At 39.2% G+C, this 17427-nt stretch overlaps 1 protein-coding gene, 1 long non-coding RNA gene and 1 other non-coding gene across 3 annotated transcripts; all 3 read left to right on the top strand.

Annotated features, from left to right (window-relative positions):
• The first annotated feature begins 6111 nt into the window (after nt 1–6111).
• LOC137093075 (nuclear factor 7, brain-like) lies at nt 6112–10790 on the top strand. The gene is made up of 6 exons (XM_067457790.1): nt 6112–6507; nt 8621–8716; nt 8831–9061; nt 9172–9194; nt 9277–9395; nt 10240–10790. Exons 1-6 carry the CDS (start codon nt 6112–6114, stop codon nt 10788–10790), a joined length of 1416 nt encoding a protein of 471 aa, XP_067313891.1.
• A 3619-nt stretch (nt 10791–14409) lies between these two features.
• On the top strand, nt 14410–17427 carry LOC137092547 (uncharacterized). Its single transcript, XR_010908308.1, has 4 exons — nt 14410–14527; nt 15143–15196; nt 16825–16877; nt 17099–17427. It is a non-coding gene; the product is annotated as an uncharacterized lncRNA (long non-coding RNA).
• LOC137093327 (small nucleolar RNA SNORA74) lies at nt 15258–15451 on the top strand. Its single transcript, XR_010908427.1, has one exon. It is a non-coding gene; the product is annotated as a small nucleolar RNA SNORA74 (small nucleolar RNA).

Below are 17427 nucleotides of genomic sequence, written 5' to 3'. Positions count from 1 at the left end.
TTTTAATGGGCATTTATTCGTTGACAAATCTTCAAACATGTCTTTACATGCTCTCGTATTGCCACATTTCCGCATTGCCGTCAGAACTGGTATAAATAAACAAAAACACAGAAACGTAAATTAACCTTAAATTCTTGACATACTTACAGACAATACTAAACGAAATCATATATAAAAGTAAGAATAAAAGATACATTTATGCAATGTAAAGTATCGCAATCAGCATGTTACAAACACAGTCACATAACACAAATAAATGACAAGTATGGAGAAATATACCTTATTGGCCGCATGAACTCGAGAGGGTAGACTTAAAGTGTGCTTCTTCTTGACGCTTTACTGACAAACTTGTCATAATCTTCTGATGACTTTCAGACAGCAGGCTCATATGGCTGTTTCTCAATACAAAGTACGCGAACTTGTGACTTGTGTCCTTGGTAGTTCAAACTTGCCAAGTTCGACTCGGGAGAACGAACTCTAGAGGACGGGAGGAATCGTCATCAATCTCAATGGTGAATCGTCATCAGTCGCTGGTCGAGTCATGTTCCAATTCAAAGTTCACATTTAGCAAAGTACAGTTTAAATCCCCCGATGTGTCCTTGATCCTCCCCTTTTATCGAGGATGCATGGAGAGGTGACTTGTGGACTTCAGACAGATCGGTATCCCAGAATGCATCACGCTCTCGCACCGACCAGCAAGTAGTGTATAGCGGACGGGAAAACCCACACAATTTAAAAATACTACAGTTAATGTGTCACAAAATGTAGTTTTAAGACTTTTTCAGGCGAGAATGCAGTTGTTTAAAGCTTAAATCTGTGGTTTATTTATAAAGAGAGCGCCTTTTTGGAAATTTGGTCTGGCTTTTTGGAGTTGTGAGATCCATTCGGTCAGCGGGTGCTCAGCGCTCGTTAACCCGCCGAGAGCAGCCTTTTCTCGGCTAGACTTTCTGACGTCTGCCGCTGGCTCTGATGTCTCTGTGGTGGTTAAACATGAGATATACATTTGTCTTGTGTAGATCTAACAGCCGATCTTTGGTCTCATTAATCTATAATTTGTTTCCTGACAGATCGTTTTGGCTGATGGCAGAGTGAAGTTTTTTTTTTTTTGGCTATTACCGTTGTAGATAGCACTTGATTGGATTGTTCACTTTATTTCTTGTAGGCTATAGCTTCTTATACCTTTTACATAGGCTACTCTTATATCATTGATCCCACATAAACTGTCATTTAACAAAAAGAGACTGGGGTGTGTTTTACGTCATATTTCATTTTATTAGATGAAAATCATATATGCACACTTGTCTGAAACACTTATTATTATTTAATGTAAACGAAAAGAGGCAGGGTTTTTTATATTTCGTTTTGTTAGATACATGCAGTGAAGATAATACATTGCTGCACTACATTTGCGTGGCTATAATAGGCCTACGTTTCTTTTCTTTTTTAATGAAAAATAAAAGAGGTAGAGTGGTGTTTTATCATATATTTTGTTTTATTGTAGCCTAAAATACATAGGCCTACACTTTCAGTGATACTATGAAGAACGCTGCTGTTATCAGATCAGCATGACTTGACTTGTGTCCTGCCGTTCTCCAGTCGAACATGGCAAGTCTGAATTACACGGACGCAAGTCAGAAGTTTGCGTAGCCTACTTGGTATTGAGAAACGTATATTCTAGGATACAATAAAACAAAATATGTCAACAAAAAAAAGAGCTGCCTCTTCTTTTCATAAAAAAAAACAACGCAATCATTTTAGGCTAAAATAAAACGAAATCATGTCATAAAACGCCACTCTTCCTTTTTTCCACAAAAATAAATAAATAAATAAATAAATATTTTAGGCTACAATAAAACGAAACGTGTCAAAACGCTCTGTCTCTTTTCTCCATAAAAAAACGTAAACGTATTATAGCACACAAATGTGGTTCAGGCAACTCTTGATTATGCATGTATATTTATAACAAAACAAAATATTAAACACAACCCTGCCTCTTTTTTCATGTATCTGATATCTGATGTTTAATCACATCAGAGCCAGCGGCAGAGGTCAGAAGGCCTAGCCGAGAAAAGGCTGCTCTCTAAAATAGCAAAATATGCGCTCTCTTTTTAAATAAACTACATATTTAGTCATTAAACAAGTACATTCTCGCCTGAAAAAGTTTAAACTAAAAAATTTTGACACATTAACAGTATTTTTAAATCAAGCGGGGTTTCTCATCCGGGATGTCTCCTCTCGATGCGTCCTCGATAAAAGGGGCGGATCAAGGACACATCCAGGGATTTTAACCATAGCCTGCTTGGCTAGATGTGAACTTTGAAATGGAACAGTACTTGGGCAGCAACTGATGATGTTTTACAAGTCCACGAGAACACAAGTACAGACAAGTACGCATACTGAGAAACGGCCTCCCGCTCTTATCATAGCGAGCACCCCCATACAGCGTCCACATAGCAACACATTATAATTTCCATACGAAACAAAAAAATAAGTTCCCCCTCTTTTCTCACAGAGTTTTTAAACAGAACGAAATAAACATGAAATTATTATTTATTGGCCATGAGACATTATTTGTTTCAAACATATGATTTTTAACCTCATATATATTTATTTATATTTTAACTGTGAACCATGTTGAAAATGAAATGTATGAGTTACATTTGACCGCAGCTACAAACTTATTGAAATGCTAATATCTGTGATGTACCTTTGATATACACTGACAACCAAGCACAGCTTCTGGAATTCAGCTTCTCGCTTCTTATTCATCTCGATCTGAGCAGAAGTAGCTCCTGCAGTTTCTATGGTGGAAATGAGTTAAAAAGATTTCTAGGCTTCCCTCCGCATAGCAGCAGCGCCGCGTCAGACAAGCTTCTAGTGTGCAGAGACATAGAAAACGCCACACAGACGCCCTGTGGCTAACCCGCAACAGAAACGCCACGCGCATCCGCGGCATGACAGTGAAAACAGTTACATGTGGAGTGCATTACGGGCGTCAATATTCCGTTTAAAACCGGAATAGTCCTGGGATGAAACTGCTCACTTAGAGGATGGATATCATCGGTCACATCAGCGCGATAAGACATTGAACATTTTAAATTTAAAACAGCTTATTATCTAGGTAGCCAATGTGCCCGATGCTTTCACTTGATGCAAACATTTGTTTTTGTGATTAGAATACATAAAGTATTACTAAAACATCTGTCCTGTGTGAAGAAATTTGTTTATGTAGCCGTGACAACAAAACACGTGCATGTGCGCCTGTGTTAAGAGCGCTTGTTCCGTGCGCGCCGCGCGCCAACCCGCAAGCCTTGTACTTCTGAAAGTCTGAGGAGCCACTCGTGTTGCTACCATATATATACCTAATAAATAATATACTTATATTAATTACATAATATACTTTATTATGCATATCTATAGTTGCTACTACTCTTTATCTACTACGCCATCTTTATTTTGAGTCACCACAATGTTGTGGTGACAATAAATGGGTTATTCCCGTACACCTGATCTTCTGTGTTAAACGTCTCTCACCGGACGCTCTGTAGTGGGTATGTTATCAACCAGCGAATTCACATCAGAAGAGCTTCTAAAAGCCATCCTTTTTACACTTATTCTCTGTGGCATGTTTCTCCTTCTCCACTTTAGCTGAGGTGAGCTCCAGGTCATCAATGTCTTTCTTCAGCTCAGAGCACTCATCCTCCAGTTTCCTCTTCTCTGCTGTCAGTTCAGCATTGAGTTCTTCCTCATCCTCCAGTCTCTCAGTTGTCTCTGAGTTTAGCTTTAAGCTGGATTTTGCTCTTGATCAGACCCTCACATCTCTCCTCTGCATCAGAGAGACCCTCAGATTCCTGTTAATACAATAGATTGCCTTTTCATTAGAAACCACACTGCTCATTTTTCATAGAGCCAACATTCAGTTGATTCAAGTAAATAAACGCACAGATGCTACTTGCAGCTGCTGAACATTTTCCTCTTGCAGCGGTGATACCATCCTCTCTTCAAGCTCCTTCTTTCTGGCTTCAGACTTAGCTAAAGCCTCTTTGCATTTAGTAAGTTCCTCTTTCATGCCCGACAGCTCCTTCTCAGTCTCGGCTGTCTTCAGCAGAGGCTTAATATGGTAGTAAACCTTCATCCATGGCCAGTGTTTGACATTCATGAATGAGCAGATGATGTATTGGAGAGTGTAAATGGGCTCCCTGTGAATAATTCATCATTAAATGGCATAATCGTCAATATGTTTGGACTGTTATCATCGGTGTCTCCTTAAATTCCTCCCAGTTAGCGGTTTTAAACTTCTGTCTAAGAATATTGACTACCTCTATTTTTTCCTCTTCTAATCCTATTTTGCAACAAAGAGGGACATGGTCACTTCCTATAGTACTGTGTCCTAACACTTCCCATGTACATTTCCTAGCCAAGTCTTCTGATACTAACGTTAAATCTATTGCAGAATGATGACCACTGGCCATCAATCCTTGTTGCTTTATCATCATTCAGGCAAACTAAACTACTCCACTCCAGCATATCTTCTATAATATTCCCATTATGATCATGATTTACACTTCCCCATATTGTGCTGTGGGCATTAAAGTCTCCACACCACACTAATTTATGACTACCTGCTCCTCGAATTGTCTCCAATGTTTCTCTACTTAACCATTTCCATTATTTCTGTCCCTTCTTATGACATTATATTCATGTATTGTAGATTTAAATGGTGTCTTTAGCCAAGTTTCTTGTATACACACAACACTAGGTTTACTAGTCTCTACTATGTTATCTAGTTCCTCAATGTACTTTTTAAATTCTTGCCCATTAGTTAATAAACTTCTGCCATTCCATCGTAAAACTGACAACAGCATTAACATCGACCACATGTTTGCGTGTTTGTAGTTAGATCTTTTCATTAATCTCATCTATAATTCCTTCAATATCCAAGCATTTTTCGGCTGCCTTAATTATGATCTTTATTTAAAAAAAGTACTTTGGACCACTGAGCAACAGTCCAGTGCTGCTTCTCTGTAGCCCAAAAGTGTCTTGACCTGGGGAATGCGGCACCTGTAGCCCATTTCCTGCACACGCCTGTGCACGGCGGCTCTGGATGTTTCTCCTCCAGACTCAGTCCACTGCTTCCGCAGGTCCCCCAAGGTCTGGAATCGGTCCTTCTCCACAATCTTCCTCAGGGTCCGATCACCTCTTCTCATTGTGCAGCGTTTTTTGCCACACTTTTTCCTTCCCACAGACTTCCCACTGAGGTGCCTTGATACAGCACTCTGGGAACAGCCTATTCGTTCAGAAATGTCTTTCTGTGTCTTCCCCTCTCGCTTGAGGGTGTCAATGATGGCCTTCTGGACAGCAGTCAGGTCGGCAGTCTGACCCATGATTGCGGTTTTGAGTAATGAACCAGGCTGGGAGTTTTTAAAAGCCTCAGGAATCTTTTGCAGGTGTTTAGAGTTAATTAGTTGATTCAGATGATTAGGTTAATAGCTCGTTTAGAGAACCTTTTCATGATATGCACATTTTTTTGAGATAGGAATTGTGGGTTTTCATGAGCTGTATGCCAAAATCATCAGTATTAAAACAATAAAAGACCGGAAGTTCAGTTGGTGTGCAATGAATCTAAAATATATGAAATTTTTTATCATTACATTATGGAAAATAATGAACTTTATCACAATATGCTATTTTTTTGAGAAGGACCTGTATTAGAGACACTAGCAGTTCATCAAAGGACAATCAGTTTAGTTTAGTTTTTTTTTGTATCAAAATATGTCAATGCACACGTTAATGTAACTGATTTAAAGTTATTAAGTATTAAAGAAAAAAAAGATGACTAACTTGAGACTAGTTTTAGTGGTTTATGTAACCCCAGAAACTCCACCCTCTTACAAACCCTATCAGGAAGAGACTAGTCTTATTATTTCTTACTTTCGTTTTTACTGAAAGCTGAAACGAGTCAGAGCTGTGAAGAACAGAGGAGGATACTTGATTTTAGGATTATTGTGTGTTTCTGAATTAGTTTTTTTGTTGTAATTATTTACTTTTCAAAGCAAAGATTAGAAAGTGAAAGTAAATTGTAGATTATCGGATCTTTTACAAAACAAGGAAATGGATTCAAAATCTGCTGAAGAGCTTTCTTGTCCTATTTGCCTTGAAATCTTCAAGGTTCCTGTTTTTCTGTCCTGTACTCACAGTATTTGTAAAGAGTGTCTGCAACAGTTCTGGAAAACTCAGGAAACTCAGGAGTGTCCCGTCTGCAGGAGAAGATCCTCAAAAGAAGATCCTCCAGTTAATCTCACATTAAAAAACTTGTGTGAATCATTGATAAAGGAGAGAAATGAGAGGCGTTCATCAGAGTCTGAGGAGATCTGCAGTTTACACAGTGAGAAACTCAAACTCTTCTGTCTGGAGGACAAACAGCCTGTGTGTTTAGTGTGCAGAGACTCAGAGAAACACACCAAACACACATTCAGACCCATCAGTGAAGTGGTTTCATCTCACAAGGTAAGACAAATGTCTCTCATTTCATGTGATAAATACAGTGCTAAACAGACACACATACTATTTGTGTATGCAATAGACTAGTAGACATGGCCACAGGTGTATAAATCCAGCTCTCGGCCTGCAGACGCTTCTACACACATTAGTGAAAGAATGGTCGCTCTCAGGAGCTCAGTGAACTCAAGCGTGGGGCCGTGATAGGTTGCCACCTGTGCAATAAGTCCATTCCTGACATTTCCTCACTACTAAATACTCCATGCTCAACTGTTAGTGGGATTATAACAAAGTGGAAGCGATTGAGAACAACAGCAGCTCAGCCACAAACTGTTAGGCCACATAAAATCCCAGAGCGGGGTCAGCACATGCTGAGGGTCACAGTGTGTAGAAGTTACAAACTTTCTCCAGAGTCAACAGCTCCAGACATCCAAACTTCTGTGGCCTTCAGATGAGCTCAAGAACAGCGTAGAGAGCTTCATGGAATGGGTTTCCATGGCCGAGCAGCTCATCCAAGCCTTACATCACCAAGAGCAATGCAAAGCGTGGGATGCAGTGGAGTAAAGCAGCCGCCACTGGACTCTAGAGCAGTGAGACGTGTTCTCTGAGGGACCAATCACGCTTCACTGTCTGACAATCCCATGGACGAGTTTGGTGATCGCCAGGAGAATGGGACTTGCCTGACTGCATTGTGCCAAGTGTAAAGTTTGATTGAGGGGGGATTATGATGCGGGTTGTTTTTCAGGGGTTGGGCTTGGCCCCTTAGTTCCAGTGAAAGGAACTCTTAATGCTTCAGCATACCAAGACATTTTGGACAATTTTATGCTCCAAACTTTGTGGGACGTTTGGGGACGGCCCCTTCCTGTCCCAGCATGACTGCGCTCCAGTGCACAAAGCGTCGGACCATAAAGACATGGATGAGGAGTTTGGTGTGGAGGAACTTGACTGGCCTGCACAGAGTCCTGAGCTCAACCCGATAGAACAGCTTTGGGATGAATTAGAGCGGAGACTGAGAGCCAGGCCTTCTCGTTCCAACATCAGTGCCTGACCTCACAAATGAGCTTCTAGAAGAATGGGCAAAAATCCCCATAAACACACTCCTAAACCTTGAGGAAAGCCTTCCCAGAAGAGCTGAAGCTGTTAGAGAGGGTGGGCCGACTCCATATTAAACCCTACGGATTAACAATGGGATGGCATTAAAGTTCATGTGCAAGTAAAGGCAGGCGTCCCTAAACTTATGGCAATATAGTGTACTTTCACTTCCTGTATTTGCATTTGTACAACCACACATTTACAACTGCAGGGATATAATAATTAAGAATTGGCCATTGCAAAAAACACATTTGTTTGGTGATTTCTTGATGTTTATCATTTGCAATTAAATCATTTTAAAGGACCCGTTTTTTTATGTTTACAGTGTGCAATATAACATGAGTTCATGTTTCACGTGTAAAAATGCAGTATTTTTCACACAATTGACTTATCTGTACAGCGCTGTTTCCTCTGTCCTATAAACGGCCTGATGATTTCCTTGTTCTATGAAGTCCCTCCTTCAGAAACATGTAACAAGTTCTGATTGGGCTAGCGCTTCCCGTGTTGTGATTGGACAGCAGCTTAGCGCACTTTGCCCGGAAAGGTCCCGCCTCTTACCATAACGGGGCGATGCAAGCGCTGAATGCGCGCTCTTCTCCACGTGGGAGAGCAACGAGACCACGCCCCCTATTTTGCGTGTTCTTGTGGGCGGAGCTATAGTCAACAAACGGCTCTAGTGACATCATCACAGCAGGAAGTGCAGCGGTGTAGTCCAAACCGGCCGCTCGCTGAGCCTCGAAAGGGAACTTCTGTTAAATAAAAATATCTCGCTTGGCATTGAACTTTGAGCTTTATAATTTTACAGGTATTATTTATCCTCTAACAGCAACATTACACACTAACTAAAGCTTGAACGATGGGATCGCAAAGAACAGGACCTTAAAAATATAAGTCCTGCCAATTTCAGGCCCAAATGCTTCAGAGACATTCATCATTAAAATATTAATATAACAATAAAAACATCTAAACACACAATGTTTAAACCTCTTAAAGCTTCATCAGTTTCACAGATTTTCATCTTAACCTGTAGGAGGAATTTAATACAGCGCTGACGTCCTTACAAAACAAGCTCAAACATGGAGAAGAAATTAAAGGAGAGTGTGATAAAACAATCCAACACATCGAGGTGAGGATGTGTAAAGAGTTAAACACTCAACATTCACACACACAGTTTATTATTGACATTAGTGGAGTGTGTGTTCACACTGAGCTGACTGAAGTGAATGTGATGTGATTTCAGTCTCAAGCTGAGCACACAGAGCGTCAGATTAAAGCAGAGTTTGAGAAGCTTCATCAGTTTCTCAGAGACGAAGAAGAAGCTACAATCACTGCACTGAGGGAGGAAGAGGAGCAGAAGAAGCAGAGGATGAAGGAGAAGCTGGAGGAGATGAACACACACATCTCAGCTCTTTCACACACAATCAGAGACATGGAGGAGATGATGAAAGCCAATGACGTCTCGTTTCTAAAGGTGACCAATCAATCTGGCTTCATTCTTTGAGCATAAAACAACTTGAGACTCACTGACAATGAGAGTGTTTGATAAGATATTAACATGTTTTCAAACTCTATATTTTCCAGAACTTTAACGCCTCAATGGAAAGGTGAGTGAGCTGCTCGTATCTCTTCTCTCAGTGGATCTGAACTCAAATTCACTGCAGTTCTGACTCCTGAATGTTCCTCCAGAGTCCAGATCCCACAGCCGGATCCACGGATGAGTTCTGGAGCTTTGATTGATGTGTCCCGTTATCTGGGTAACCTGCGGTCCAGAGTCTGGAAGAAGATGCTGGAAACTGTCCAACACAGTGAGTCTCAGCAGATCTGACACCAGCGCAAAACATCCTTCAGATAGAAACACACACAACATTAACATCTGATAGAAATATATTTAATAATCACTGGAGTTTCTGAGTGAATCTGAACTGTATTTCAGAAGATCATCAGATCATACAGTGAACTCATAATGACTACAGAAGTCTGTTCCTCGTTAGTCTCTGCTTATGTATTAGGATACAATAGTGTTTATTGAATATGATATTAAACCTGAAGCCTCAATCCATTCTGACAGAAACTGACAGACCATTGTCATGATAGCAGGATTTATGATCTCTTTCCTTTAGTGTATGATATACAGAAAAATATACAGGTTTGTTTTGAACATTTATGGAGCAACAGATTTTGTGTAAAAATAAATCATAAAAGTGGTTTACTTTATTAAAAAAACATTTATAATGTATGAGGTGACGAGGGCCACACATGGGCCAAAAGGCACAGTATTAATACAAATACTTTAGCTAAAATAATGTTTTATTTAATACCTGTTCAAAACAATCACTTTAGCAAAGTTTGAACATGTTTCTGTTTATTTTGATGAATAAAATAATACATTTTTGATTAATAAATATGCTGTCATTAAAATATATCTGAAAAATATAGAAACAAAATCTTTTAAATAAGAAAAGATTCTGAAAACATTGAAGGAGATCCCATAATAATTTAATATATATTTACAGTAATAACAATAACTTTTATATTAATAATAATAATATTTGTCATGATAGCAGGATTTATAGAAAGTGTTTATATGTGTTTTATATTTACATTTCTGATCATATTTCATCCTGTAATCTGATGTTCTTCTCTTTGCAGCTCCGTTGACTCTTGATCCAAACACAGCACATCCTCGTCTCACACTCTCATCTGATCTGACCAGTGTGTGTGTGTCAGTCAGTAATGAAGATAAAACACTTCCTGATAATCCAGAGAGGTTTGACTCGTATCCATGTGTCCTGGGATCTGAGGGCTTTAACTCAGGAACACACTGCTGGGATGTGGAGGTCGGTGACAATACAGGCTGGAGTCTTGGAATAACCACAGCATCAAACCAGAGGAAGGGACTGGATTTCTTTGACTCTAATGTCTGGCGTGTGTGGCACTGGAACAGCGAATACTTCTCTCAATCCCCAGATAAACCCTTCACTGTCTTTCCTGTTAAAGTGAATCCTCAGCGTGTGAGAGTTCAGCTGGACTATGACAGAGGAAAAGTGTCATTCTCTGATCCTGTAACTAACACACATTTACTCACATTCAGGACGTCCTTCACTGAGACTGTCTTTCCAATCTTAGGTAATCAATGCACAACTTCCCCTCTGAGGATCTTACCAGATAAACTGATTATTACAGCAAAAAATCACAGTTAAATCTGATTCTGCTTCCAGATCAATGGGTTATTGTTGTGATGTGATAAAAATTAATATAATTAGTATTGTCATAATTTAAAATGCAGTGAATGGTTAAACATTTATTTGTCTTACATGGACCTGTTGTTATAAAAACTGCTTTGTCTTTTGATTCTTTACATTTTTGAGCCCAATCTCAGAATTGTCCTGTGGTGTGACCGTCTCAAGCATGGGTCAGTAAACTACAACTTTCATAAATTAAAAAGAAAAAGAAAAAGAAAAGCATAAAAAATAATCTGGGGCAGGGTGATTACAGTTTTTTGAGCACTTTGTTATTTTGGCTTGGATTTTAATTTCTTGAAATATGAACTGAATTTAGAAATGCTTGGCTGTGTTTAATAAACTAAATGTATTTTTGAAATGAAGACGGCGTTTGGAGTGGAGTGTGTGTTAAATAATCACTGTTCCCTGAATCAACGGCTCAATACAAGAGGCCGACCTAAGAGTTCACTGTAAAAAATCCCCATAACATTTACGGTAAAACAAACGGCAGCTGTGGTCGCCAGAACTTCACCGTAAGAAATACGGTAGCAACATTTAAGGTTTTACAGATTTAAGTTAAATTTACAGTAAATAACTGTATTTCATTGACTGAAATAATGTTGAATTACCAACCTATTGAAATGCTAATATCTGTGATGTACCTTTGATATACACTAACAGCCAATCACAGTGGAGATGAGAGTCACATGACGAATCAAAGCTCAGGAGGATAACGCTAATATATCAAAGGTGCCCAGTGTCATTCACACAAACACTAAACACCGGCCCATGACACTTTAAAAATGCAATAAACATTAATTTAACAACATTAAATGTAACATTAAATCCTAATGAACATAACTGGTTAGAAAAAAACTAAGAAAAAAGAGTAATTTCAGTGAAAATACATCAAATGTGAAGTGTCCTGCAGGCAATTCTGGGAATATCAGTTTACGGTTTTTAACTGTAAATTACACAATGACTTTTTCACTTCCAAAAACTGTAAATTTAATGGTATTTTAGTGTAAATGTAAGTTTAGATCACAGTTATTCAATGTATAATACGGAAGCTTACTCGCCTAAAAGCTTACCGTTAATTGGTTTAAACCGTGCGTAGTACAATTTTTATTTTATTTTTTAGTACAATACGACAAAAAGTCTTTTTGTTAAATAAAGAAAAAAGGATGTTCTGCCGTCTCACAATACTTGAAGCACAGACGTGAGAAATGTATAAAATAATTTGTGTCTACTTTTACATGTTAATATGTAAACGTTTGGGAGAAGGAGAAGCAGATCTGAATAAGCGTTACGGCATGAAAGAGCTCAGATCGGTACGATTTTCTGTTGATTTTGTTGAGCTCTGTTTTTATACCGTGAGACTGCTTGAACATCACCATCATTAAACCAAACAACACAGCTGGACAGGGACGGACTGGGGCTAAAAAACAGCCCTGGACTTTCTCCCAAATAGGCCCATCATCCGGCCATTCGCCCCTAGCCGTGCGCAGCAGACACTGTACTATGGTGTACTATGTACTACACTGTACTTGGGTTCTTCTTTAACTTCTTCCCATCCACCTTTCTCCTTACGTTTTCTGCTAGCCATTCTGCCGCGATTTGATTCCTGAAATCCGGGGACCAATCACAGTTTTTGTTTTTTTGTAGCACGTAGCAGTATATAAGTGATCGCATTAGTGCCCCTGCTGATGGCTGTTCATATCAGGGACGTTTATAGGATTGTCATTTTAGGGGGTTAGCACACAGTGAGCGTAGCCTATGGGAAAAATGTTCACACTTTAGTTTAGGGTCCAAATTGCGCTATTAACTAGCTTACTAGCATTCATACCCACATTGTAAAATAAGGCAAATTTTGAACTTTTGCAGTACAATTGGATGTTTAAGCTATTTCAACTTATGTTAAACTGACTTTAAAAAATGAGTTAAATCTTGTTTAACTGATAAAAAATAGTTTAACATTTCTTAACTTATTTTGATGAGTTAAAACAATGTAAAAACATATGTTGTCATAATTTTTTTACAGTGCATAGGATATTGGCTGTTACGTATAAAGCTAATATTAATACCTTATTGCATGGCCATATTGTAGCCTACATGCATTAATGGTACCCGATAATGTTGACAGGTTTATAACCTGATATCCCAAATGATCTACATATGAGCATTTTAAGATGTTCTGAAGGCCAAAATATAAAACCATGTCACTGAGCAGTAGATTATTTGTCTTTATCTCCACATCTCTCTCTTTCTCTCTGTTTTTATCTTGCCCTGTCTCTTCCCCTCATAACGCTGAGCTTTGACTGATATAGTTTTTCTATTTTCGTCAGTGAATAAAATAAACATATGGTTTACATATTAACATACTGATATTTATATGTTTTATGAATAATGTTCTTAGACACGTTAATATACTGTTTATTAAAGTTTAAGTTTATTAAATTAATTCAAAATTTAAACACATTCATAATCTTATGCCCAATACAGGCTTTTTTATTTTTTATTTTATTTTAAAAAACAGAGTTTTTTATTTTTTATTTACTGAAGGTTACAAATAGAATTAATTTACAATATATACACATTCATTATCAATATGCCTAATCTGATGAAAATGGCTTTGCTAATATTTCTTGTTTGTTAATTAGGCCTAGCTAGGCTATCACATTTCCACTCAAAATGATGAAATTAGAAAAAAAGTGTATTAATTTGCCTGAATATTTTTGTCTTTTGTTTAACTTTTAGTTTTTTTTTACTTAAAGCAGCAGCTGTCAAACATAAATGTCTAGTTTAGTCGCATTTCTCATTTGACGTCGTCGAGTTGCTCTGCTAAAATGCTCAGCAGTTTCTGTGTGAACATAAAGCCTTCTCTGATTTTATTGGTTTTCTCAAAATTTTGACATTGACGAGCGGTGACAAACCAATGAGGCTCAGATTCACACACACACACACACACACACACACACACACCTCTGACGTGCGCTCTGCTCGGCGCCGCTGCGAAGAACACACAGACAGACTAAAAGACGAGCCGAAGCCCACCACTTTCATATGTTTGAAAGGTTAATCACATATTTTTTTAGGGGGGCTGCAGCTTGTGTTATTTATTAGACTTCTTTTTTTTGCCGACGGCCCTCGGTTGGACGGCCATTTTGGACTTTTCCAGAACGCACAGATTGCCAATCCGTCCCTGCAGCTGGACAGAGTGAATACTGATCTAGAGTCAGTGTTTGACATTTCATTAGGCTAATAGCGAACTTTTTGTCAGTCAGCACTTTACATGCAGGAATGTTTCCCAGAATATAGGTGGATTTAGAAATACTAAATAAATCAAATAGTCAGTGAATGCTGCAGGCAAGACGTCATTTCGACTGTTAATTAATTCTCCAAATGTTTATCAACGATTGCTAGTGTTGATGCAGGGACTATGTGTGCTTAGAAACGGATCTGTGTCATAAAATATATATTTTTTTAAAAAGCTTTGAATTTGCGAATCGATTCGAATGAATCAGTTCATTAGAGCGAGCGATTCGTTCGCGAATCAGACGTCACCGCGTAACGTCACGCTCGCTCTTCTTCGGTGGTGGCGTGGAGCAGCGCTATAAATGGCGACGCGTTCTTCAGTACGTTCCCTCATTCTGCGATGTTGCGGTGGAAGAGAGACAGAACTCATGAAGATGAGGAAGGCAGATTGCTACAAGAAGGTAAATCTGACTAAAACAGCGAATTGAGTACAATATGTAGGGTTACATAAGTGACGAGGGACAGTTTAGTCGATGACGCTTCAAAATGCGTGTGCTGCTAGCGGGAGCGCGCGGGATTCCGTAGCACGTGGTTTTTCCTCAGTACTTCAAAGCGGGAAAAAGGTTTAATCTCCAAGTCTTTTGACTTAAGTATATTTTTCACGTCATTACATTGTTTAAAGCATTAGAAACTAATGGAAATATTTTTAAAGATTTATTTTATTCATGTTATTCTATGTAAGTGGACACCGGCACTCGGTAGTTTAATAAATAAACCGTGTAGACTCTTTTTTTTTTTTTTCTCATTCACCAATCAAGTTTGTGTTTTTTATATTGAGTTTGGTTAAAAACAAAGATGATTCTCAACTATATTATGAAAGATACAATATAATGTATTAAAATACAATTTTACTTCATGCATTATGTGGGTAAATTGGTCATATATGGGTTTTCCCATTAAATGCATCCAACATCGTCTCTAATTTGCATATTAATGTGTTCTTGGAGCAATATGTAATGAGTAGGGTATATTCATTACTTTACACTCTAATGTGTGTATATTGGTGTTTATTTTAGGTGTCTGAATGCGGCGTTGACCCCAGATGAAGCCAGAGCTGCTGTATCTCTGAGGTGAGTGTGTGTGTGCCGTGTGTTTTGAGGTGAGTGTGTGTCTTCTGTGTGTGTTTGTGGACCCAGCGGTAGTCAGCTGTGCAGGCCAGCCCGTGCCTGAGCTAGTGTTACTCTGCTGGGACAGTAAGGCACGGCCGTCTGTGCTCCTCAGGTTTGGCTGTTTTAGTGACTCCTGAGCAGCACTGGCCGTGCCGGGCCCTCTGAGAGTGGACTGTGCTCTCCACATGAGCCGGCCCTAGTCTGAGGGCCCACACTCCGTCACATGACAAGCTTGGTTTGACAAAGTTGACTTCGATCTTATGTACTATTTAAGCTTATTATTCTTGGACTAAAATTTCTAAATGCTCCTACTATCTAGACTCTTCAAGCTCTCTACACCAAACTCAGATCTTCAGACTGATCCGGTCTGCGGTTTCCTAAAAATGTTAATTTAAACTTGGAAAAGTCCCATAGACTTACTTTGACAGTTGGACTTTACAAAAATGCAAATGCTGAACCGCACCAGAGGGTTAAAGTGCTTCTGTTTGGCTGACGTCACTAAAGGTCCTTTCACACCGGACGCGTAACGAAAAAGCGTAACGAATAAGCGAATATTTTGCATGCGAATATTTCGCGTCAAAACCATTCACACCAGCCGCGACACGAATTTGCGACGTTTCAGAGCTCCAACATTCCTAAACATTCGCGGCGACAGCTGAGAAAACACACACACTTCATCATTCAGTGAAGACGAGCTTTTCATTTTATTTAAAGGACCGAGAGGAAGGTTTTGGGTGCAGCCAGTCTTAAAGAACAGAGTCTGAAGGAGAGGATACTAATCTTGTACAGGAGCTAAAACTTTATCATGGCAGCTTCTGCGCTTACTTTCTAAAGTCTGAGGGACAATTTGAGGATCTCCTCCAGAGACGGCAGCGCATCTGACGAGACAAACCGCGCACTTCAGGAAATCAATCGATCCGAGCAGATGTTTCCAGTCGAGTCTCAATGTGAACATTTCAGTGCCACAGACGTAGCCTACTGATGGAAACACGTTCACTTTCCATAATCGCAGACACAATGTTTAGAAAAAAAATCAGCTATTTATAAAAGGTAATAACTTATAAGTTATTATACTAACTTATAAGTTAAGTTATTGCTGTGTGTTTCATACAGTGGGCAAACAAAGCTGCAGCTGTACAGCTTACAGTTGTAATCTCATGAGAAATGCCATGGCTGGCAAAGGTTAAAGTTGATTGTAATAGCTTGTGACATCAACTGGACATTTCGTCACCTTTGTTTCCTTTTATGTGATTGGTTGAAGCCGTTTTTGTCACCGCTAGAGTAAAAAAAAATTGACATCGAAACGAAAAAAATAAATGTCGTTTTTTCGCCTCAGCACATTCGCGTTCGGTGTGGAAGCGCTCATTACACAAACAGCTGATCGGGGAAAAAAAAACATTGCACGAATTATTTGCACGTCAAAAATCGCGTCCAGTGTGAAAGGGCCTTAATGCGGCTTTAATTTCAACACCTCCGCTTCATGATCAACACAGTCCCAATACACCAATATAGCAGTCCCATTAGGGAGATAAAGCGGGTCGTGTGCCTTTTCATGTTGCCTGATCTGTCTTTTCCTCCCATCTCTGCAGGAAGCGGTGAATGTACGAGGAGTCGGCGGTCCACTGAGCTCCTCCTAGAGCAGGTAACCTTTAATCCGCACTCCAGTGTTATAATCCAAGACGATACCATCATGGCAGAAGCGTTTCTCTGTGATGACTTTAGATCTTGGAAGAGCATCTGCAGGGTTGGCACTGATTTTTGTTGGGACTGTCTACAAAAATCTGACAAAGAAGCCTGCTACACTTCTCTTTATTCACCGCTAATGTCATAATGTGTGTTTGACGGCGCTTTCTCTCGTTGTAGGAAAGGTGCGTGAAGATCTGTTCCTGAACCCTTTTTCTCTTTTATAAAGAGGTTGGCTATTTAAATGATCAGTGCTTGGTGTTTATTTATGTGAACGCATGATCTACAGCGATCCCGGGGACCTTCAGGGCAAATTTACTAGTTACAGGAACAAGATAATACATGTTGAGTTTCATCTTTGATGCACTTTACGGATGACGGCTTTAATGCAGGTCTGATCGGCTGTACGTGTGTTTTCTGTATATGAAGTGTTAAATTAACACATTTTTCTGTGCACTTTGTATTTGTAAATGATTTGAACTTGAAATAAAGGCTGAGTTGTTACTCTT

This window comes from Pseudorasbora parva, chromosome 11, assembly GCF_024679245.1.
Source record: "Pseudorasbora parva isolate DD20220531a chromosome 11, ASM2467924v1, whole genome shotgun sequence".
NCBI lineage: Eukaryota > Metazoa > Chordata > Actinopteri > Cypriniformes > Gobionidae > Pseudorasbora > Pseudorasbora parva.
Note: the sequence above shows the minus strand (reverse complement) of the source record. Positions and strands in the feature narration are given on the sequence as shown.